An 8,109-nucleotide genomic window follows, 5' to 3' on the forward strand; every position below is an offset into this window, starting at 1 on the left:
CAGGCATCTTTTTCAGACAGACATCTCCCTCTAAGTTTGGGGGCTATCCTTCTCCCTTGAGGAATCATTCCCACAGTGAGATACCTGTTCCATCTCTCAGTAGTGATAGAGAAAAAAACGTGAAATCCACTGTTTTAGAATGCTATAGAATGTATCTCGAATCCACGTAGCTAACCAAAGATGCTGATCTTTGAATTATTTTAAAAATACCTGGATAGCAAAGCATTGCAGTAAATAATTTGTACGGTGCCTTGCCTGTGAGGGTTGTGAACATGTTGTTTGATTCTCTTTCATGCATGACCATCAGATTGTTTAAATAATGATCATTTCTTACTTTTATTTTTTTTAACCTTCCTTTCTCCTCTGCCAGAAACTCATTTTAACCAGCAGTGCTAGTGTCGTCTTTGAGGGTGTCAACATCAAGAATGGAACTGAAGACCTCCCTTATGCTATGAAACCCATTGACTATTACACGGAGACAAAAATCTTACAGGAGAGAGTATGTACCTGAGAACTCGTTGAGTGACAAGCGAGTTCCATGAACATCTGTAAGGTTTAGATTTTTAAGAAAAATATTTATGAAGTTAGTGTTCTCAGGCCTGAATACCTAACTTGGGAAGTAAAATTCGTGGATGAAATTCGATTTAAAAAATAATAACAATAGCTTAATGTGAGTGTTTTACAGGAACTTTCTCATTTAAACTTCACAATGACCCTATAAGGTGGATATTATTATCATCACCAGGTTACAGATGAGGACAGTTGATGCACAGAGATTCACTTTCTTCTTGAGACTCTGCAACTAGTGGGTGGCTAACCCCATGCACTCAACCTCTACGCTATGCAAGGTTACTCAGTTGCCATAGAAATCAGAGGCAATTTGTGATGATCCCAAGCACGCAAACAGAACTTGGGCTTGACACACAAGTGTTTTCATTTGAACACACCTTCCTAGTGGCACTCTTACCCCCTTCCCTTATTCTTAAACAATGAAAGGATCTTGCTTTATTTTAAGGAAAAGTACGTGGCAAGGCACTGGTTTCCACTTGGCAAACTAGCTTCGCCCAGGAGCGCCTGGTTTTAGCAGCAGTCCGAGTTGAGTAACAGGGCCAGTAAGCCTTTGGACTCCAGGGCTACAGGGACCCTGACAGCAGCTAGCTCCAGGACTAATGTCCAGAGAAAATATTACCCTAAGGGCATACTTAACTCGAAGGCCATAAATGCTCATTGAGCACAGACAGCTTGCCTTAGCGGGGGAAGCTGTGACCTTACCTCTCCCAGGTGTTTGCAGCATATCATACCCACTGAGGTTGCATTTCACAGCCAGCAAACTAGAGCTTAGTGCTGGCTTGGCATGCATCCCACTGTGCTGAGAGCCAGCTGCCTCCCATCTGTTTGGTATTCCTCCAACTCAAAAAGTTCCTGAATAACTCCTCTGCAGGGAGACACAAGGGCATCCCCAATCTAGGGGGTGGAAGCCTGGCTTTTTGTAAGCTGCAGTCCTGTCTCCAGCTTCTGCCACCCTCTCCTTGGAGCATGGAGAGCCTCACAGAGCTCCCACCTGCTAGGACTTGAACCAAGAAGCACTCTCATCTAAGGCACTGGGACTCCCCCTGTCTACCCTCAGGAGCTGTAAGTGGCAGCCGTGCCTCAGACCATCAGTGCCTCACTTGCGTTGACTTTTGGCTGCTCAATTAGAAGTAAGCAAAGCCTATAAATGCCTGCAACAGTGACCTTCCTGGAGCCCCATGTCAGCCCCTGTTGGCACACATCTCGCTGTTGATTTTCAGACCTCTCAACTGAGGATAAACTCAGTGAACTCAAAGTCAGCGTAAACTCACCAGGAGGAAAACATGTGCAAGAATTTTGCCACCATAGAGTAGAAATCCTAGGTGAGGTGGTACAATAAGTACACATACCAGGCACATACCGAAACAGTTGACGTGGGTCACCTCATTTGGTCCTCCCATCCGGGTAGGAGCTGTCGTGGTCCACATTTTTACCAATAACATAGCAAATCATTCGGGATGTTTTGTCACTTTTGAAGCAAAACCTGTTTCTCTGTACTTCAAGTCCTTAAGTTCTAGTTTGTCCACTAAGCCACGCGAAACATATCTTTTCTGACAGTGGATGACAGAAATAACGGCTGCCACTTCTTGAGTGCTTACTAGGTACTAGGCACTGCTCTAGACTTTACCTGTGTTGGATCATCTCTTTAGCTACCCAGTCACTGCACTGTTTCTCCCAGACCCATTACCTTCTCAGTCCCTTCTTCGTGGCCCACTTGGGTTCATCAGAGACCCTTCCCAGGAGGTCGTTCTTAGAACTGACCAGAGCGGCCTGTGACTGGTGGAAACAAGCACGTGGAGCTTAAGGCAGGAGGCTAAAGGCTAACTTGCTAACTAGAACCCTCAAGATTTTTTCCACAAACTGCGGCCAAGGCTCATCTTCCCCTGGCTGCAGTTGTGCATTTTAGGCCTTTCTCTTTTTTTTTTTTTTTTTTCCATCTGCTACTATATTTTTATTTTTTTTTCAATATATGAAATTTATTGTCAAAATGGTTTCCATACAACACCCAGTGCTCATCCCAAAAGGTGCCCTCCTCAATACCCATCACCCACCCTCCCCTCCCTCCCACCCCCCATCAACCCTCAGTTTGTTCTCAGTTTTTAACAGTCTTTTATGCTTTGGCTCTCTCCCACTCTAACCTCTTTTTTTTTTTTTTTCTTCCCCTCCCCCCTGGGTTTCTGTCAAGTTTCTCAGGATCCACATAAGAGTGAAAACATATGGTATCTGTCTTTCTCTGTATGGCTTATTTCACTTAGCATCACACTCTCCAGTTCCATCCACGTTGCTACAAAGGGCCATATTTCGTTCTTTCTCATTGCCCTGTAGTACTCCATTGTGTATATAAACCACAATTTCTTTATCCATTCATCAGTTGATGGACATTTAGTAGGCCTTTCTCTTTAATCATACTGTGGTCGTCGTTGTTGTTGTTGTTGTTGTTGTTGTTTAAGTAGGCTCCACACCCCACATAGGGCTTTAATTCACAACCCTGAGTCGCATGTTCCATTGACTGAGCCAGTCAGGTGACCTTGATCATACTGGTTTTGACCCAGCTACCTCTCCTGTGTTTTCAAATTTGGGTGGCATGGGTGGATGGGATAGAGAAGTAGCTTCAAATTATACCAGAGCAGAGGCCAGCCTCCATGTCTCCTGTGAGTCGTGCTACTGACCTGCCCTTTCTGCTCTTTACAGGCAGTCCTGGACGCCAATGATCCTGAGAGGAATTTTTTAACCATAGCCATCCGCCCTCATGGCATTTTTGGCCCAAAGGACCCCCAGTTGGTCCCCATCCTCATTGAGGCAGCCAAGAAAGGCAAGATGAAGTTTGTGATTGGGTAAGTTGGCCCACAATTGGTCTTCTTCATGACCCCTTGACAAGTATCAGTCAAGTTTGTGTAGCTCTCTTCCAATGTGGCCTTTTCTGCCACCCTCTCTGTTTGTCTCCTGGGGCTGCCACAAGTGACCACAAACTGAGGGCCTTAAAACAACAGAGATTAATTCTCTCCCAGTTCTGGAGGCCAGAAGTCCGAAATCAAGGCATTGGCAGGGTTGGTCCTTCTGGAAACTGAGGGAGAATCTTTTCCAGGCCTTTCTCTCAGCTTCTGGTGGTGGCCAGCAGTCCTTGGTGTTACTTAGCTTGTGACAAATCACTCTAATCTCTGCCTCCACATTCACATGAGCATCTTTTCTGTGTGTCTCTATCCCAATTTCCCTTTTAAAGGGATGCCAGCCACTGGATTTAGAGTCCATCCTACCCCAATATGTCCTCATCTTAACTTGATTACACCTTCAGAGACTCTAATTCCAAATAAGGTCACATCCAAAAGTTCCAGGGAGACATGAATTTGGGGAGGACAGTGTTCAACCTAGTACACTGTCAGGTAGCCTGGGAAAATATTTGTGTCCCTGTTGGGAAATTGAGGAAATAGGCTCAAGGGGGAAAAGAGTGGCACAAGGTCAAGGGCCAGGCCTTCAGCTCTCCTTGCATCTAGGAAGGCAGGTAGAGGTGTTCGCATTCCTCATCAAGGAAAGTGCAGGTGGTAAGACCCTTGCAGGTGGTGACAGAGTGTGGCTGTTTCCCCAGTACACCTTGGCTTCCTTCCTTTCTTTTTCTTTCTTTCCTCCTCTTATTCCTGTGTCCTGGCACCTTGCTTCTCTGCCTCTTGCTTTGCTTCCTTGCTGCCCTGTGTTCTTGCTTTGAGGGATTAGAAAGAGATGGTAGAAAAGTGTGAGGCCAGAGTAAGCCATTAGCCCAGAGTGTCCCAGGGGGAGTTGAAGAGCCACTACCCAAATAGAAGCCCAGAGCAGATAATATCGGGGTTGGCCTTGCCAGGATAGGGCAGGCTGGGCACTGGGCTCTCAGACTCATTGCTTGGCCCTTACATATCCCACCTCTGAGGGCCCCAGGAACGTTGGCCCCAGCACATCTCTAACTGTGGAACCATTCCCGGCATGCCCACAGAAATGGGGAGAACCTGGTGGACTTCACCTTCGTGGAGAATGTGGTGCATGGACACATCCTGGCTGCAGAGCACCTCTCCCGAGATGCGGCCATCAGTGGGAAGGTAAGGCTCCTGCTCCTCCTGCCCCATGTGTGTTTGCCTATCTTCGGATTGTGTCTCCCCATGATTGGATTTGTTGGCAAATTGCCTTCATGTTCCCGTGTCCCGGCCGATCTGGTCTGAGGTTGATCCCCTATGGTAGGTGGTGGGGTGACATTGCAGTGCCACACAGCTCCAAACAGCCCAAATCTGGGGCCAATGAGCTGGAATTGAATAAACATTCAGGACCTGGTTCTCCATGTTACATGACCTGGATACACACAGTGGACTTGACTGCTCCCAGCAGGGTCCCACGTACATTTGATGGGGTGCTTCCTATTCATCTTTTCTCCTGCTTATTCTGGAAATTTCTCCATTTCTCCCCCATTGCCCACCCATGCCCATGCCTCTCACCGCTCCAGAGGGGTAGATATACCTAAATGTCCTGGCATTTGGCACCTGGTGGGCAGGATGGACATGTCAGGGGAGGTGAGCCCTCACGCAGAGAGGGGAGAGCACATTAGGGCCTCCTCACCCTCTCCTCCCACTCATTGGGCCTCCATCTTCCTGTTTCTCACCACTACCTTTGGAAGTCCCTCTTTGGGCCTCATTTTTCTCCTGGACCTCTGCTGTTTTCCCACTGCTGTAACACTTACGGTGGCAGGACTAGGGTAAGTGTATGGCTTTTGGTTTAGATGAAACACATCACATTTGAGAAATGTAATATAACCTGTTTGTTGCATCTGAAGATAAAGAGTTTTACCATGAAGAACATTATTATTAAATTAAGTGCAATTAACAAACATACTTTCCTGAATTCAATCTAAGCTTCACTTAAAAATCCTGGCCCATAGGTAAAACTCCTCACCTTCCCTCTCGACTTTAAGGCTACCTGCCCGTAGCTGCAAACCAAAAAAGCCCCTCTGCCGCAGTCTGATATTGGTAGATTGGAGACACTAGGTGGGCAGGCAGGGAGAGCCACTAGCTTCCTAAAATACTGGTCCCAGGCTGAGCCAGCAGCGTGTGGCTGAGCTCCCAAATTCCAAGTGTGGTCTTCTCACCTCTGCAGCTGGGGAGCATTTTCTAACTTCTTGTTCTCTCTCCAGGCATTTCACATCACCAATGACGAGCCCATCCCTTTCTGGACATTCCTGTCTCGTATCCTGACAGGCCTCAACTATGAGGCCCCCAAGTACCACATCCCGTACTGGGTGGCCTACTACCTGGCTCTTCTGCTGTCCCTCCTGGTGATGGTGATCAGTCCTATCATCTGTGTCCAGCCCACTTTCACACCAATGCGGGTTGCACTGGCCGGCACATTCCACTATTACAGCTGTGAGAGAGCCAAACAGGTCATGGGCTACCGGCCCCTGGTCACCATGGATGATGCCATAGAAAGGACTATACAGGGCTTTCACCACCTGCGGAAGGTCAAGTGAGGCACCCCGGATACTGGGCCCTCTCAGTGCATTCCCCACCCACTAACTGTCCCCTGTGGATCAATAAACTAACCTCCTTCAAGTGAGTTTTCTCTGAGCTTAGGTCTCCTCCTGCCATTTAGATGAGACCACACCCAGCTCTTCTGCGACCACAAGGGTGGAGAAAGCAACAGACATTTCTCCCTTTGTAGGATTGGATTTGAATTTCTTAAAGCAGGCAGCTTCATATTCTGCTGTGTGGTGTTCTCGTTCTTTCCCTTTTCCTCTCTGCCACCCCTCCTGAGTCCTGGGTTACTTATCATTCCAGTGTGCTTGTGCATAATCAAGGAAGCTATAGGGAAGAAACAACCCATTTGCTAATTGATGATGAGAAAGTACATTTTCTTCCATGTGAACTGATACTAGAGGAGAAGCCACAAACTGTTCGGGGAGCCACATAATACAGATATACTAGAAGAAGAGCAGAAGTTATAAACACATGGTGAAACTTCAAATGTACATTTCAAATACACACAGAAGTTAGAGCAAAAACTTTTAAAAATTTTAAATAATTGTCACCCCACCACCAGCAATCTCCAGAGGGAAGAGACCGCTTGTTGGTCACCTCCATATATACGTCCAGGTTCTCTGTCAGGTGTAGCTGGTGTGCCTGCCTGCATTGTTTTTTCATAAAATGTTCTTTCATGGACACATGTCTCTTTAGCAGCAGAGCCCCATTGTCCATTTTAGTTGCAAGGTGGTAGTGTGCCCCAGCAGCCTGCCATTTCAGCTGTGTAGTTCCTGTTCTAACATGGGACGTGGGGCCACTTGACAGTCTGCCACTGAAGAGGTCAGAGAAAATCTGCTTGGAGTTTGGGCAGAAACTCCACGAGATGATGCAGAAAGGGCTGTTTCTCTGCAGCTCACGTTCATAGAACCCTTCAGCCAGTTTCCAAAAGGCAAAGCACATATGTTTCAGTGCTCTCTATTTTCTGGTGATATTCTGCTTACAGAACCTGCTTTCTTCCCAGACTCATTGAAATGTAATGTTAAAGATTTCTGCTTTCTTCTCTGCCTTTGTCCAGGGGTGGAGAGGCAGCAGGAGAGACTGGAGTAAAGTGAAGGTCTTGTACATGCCATGAGGTATGTGTGATAGGAACGTCACCCCCGCCTGGGGGTAGACTGTACGAAGCTGATGGGGCAGGGGAGCACAAGCAGAAATAAGACAGGGTCTTTGCCCCGGAGGCACTTAGAATAGAGGAGCTTGATATATGTTCACAAGCCGGGGTGCCTGGGAGACAAGGTGGTGTAATTTCAGGGGAAGGAGACATGGTTTCCAGGCAAGACCATCAAAAAGGCTTCCAACGAGGAGGCGACAGCATTGAGTTGGACCTCGAAGGATGGATAAAGGGTCCATAGGTGTAGACCCCTAGGTGGCATTTCAGGCTGAAAGGCCAGGTTCATAAGCAATGACTTGTCATAAGTTCATTAGTAGTGTGTTGTCTTTCTCAGATTCAGTGAAGTACAGAAGTGACCAGACTGGCTTGGGGCGGGGGGGGTGGCGTGGAGCAGTGGGAGGTTGGTTTGGTTGAAGAGATAAGTAGGGCTGAGGATGCCAAGGCAAGAGGCCTTAAACTTTGTCCTGTATGCATGGGAAACTGTTCAGGGTTTACACAGTGGAGGGCAAAAATCAAGAAGCTTATATCACCACCCTGTGTGGGGCCTGGGAGATCAAATAGGAAGTAACAAAAGTCTGAGCAATGCTGTAGCCATGGAAATAGAAATGAAGCCTTAGTGGGAGCACCTGGAAAGGACTCCGCTTGCTGCCTGATTTCTTAGGCGGAGTGGGAGGGAGGAGGAGGCCATGGCATAGAACTGATGGACTCTGCTTTCAGAGCTGTGAGGAGGAGACTCTCAGGCCTAGAAGAAGGAGACTGGCAGACCAAAGTGCCCACGGCTTTGTCCTCCCAGCTTTCTTGGGAAAATGCTACCAGCTGCCCCTACAAAAGGTGTCCCTCACCGAACTGTCCAGAGTTCGTACGTCCTGTCCATCTGTATCTACTGCCTCAGGGAACCTCTGG

The 8,109-nt window shown here is 47.5% G+C and overlaps 1 protein-coding gene across 7 annotated transcripts in view; it reads left to right on the top strand.

The window, feature by feature from the left end:
- Positions 1-6,277, top strand: part of NSDHL (NAD(P) dependent steroid dehydrogenase-like) — a 29,917-nt gene extending 23,640 nt beyond the window's left edge. For 5 of the 7 annotated variants that reach the window (XM_045472456.1, XM_045472462.1, XM_045472459.1 and 2 more), the window contains 4 exons: positions 371-499; positions 3,262-3,404; positions 4,532-4,634; positions 5,717-6,277. In XM_045472456.1, the coding sequence (XP_045328412.1) occupies positions 371-499; positions 3,262-3,404; positions 4,532-4,634; positions 5,717-6,049 (708 nt within the window). In that variant the 3' untranslated portion in view covers positions 6,050-6,277. The remainder of the gene's footprint in view (positions 1-370; positions 500-3,261; positions 3,405-4,531; positions 4,635-5,716) is intronic. The other 2 variants (XM_045472460.1, XM_045472461.1) reach the window with 1 other exon arrangement.
- The last annotated feature ends 1,832 nt before the right edge of the window (positions 6,278-8,109 follow it).

This window comes from Leopardus geoffroyi, chromosome X, assembly GCF_018350155.1.
Source record: "Leopardus geoffroyi isolate Oge1 chromosome X, O.geoffroyi_Oge1_pat1.0, whole genome shotgun sequence".
Classification (NCBI taxonomy): domain Eukaryota; kingdom Metazoa; phylum Chordata; class Mammalia; order Carnivora; family Felidae; genus Leopardus; species Leopardus geoffroyi.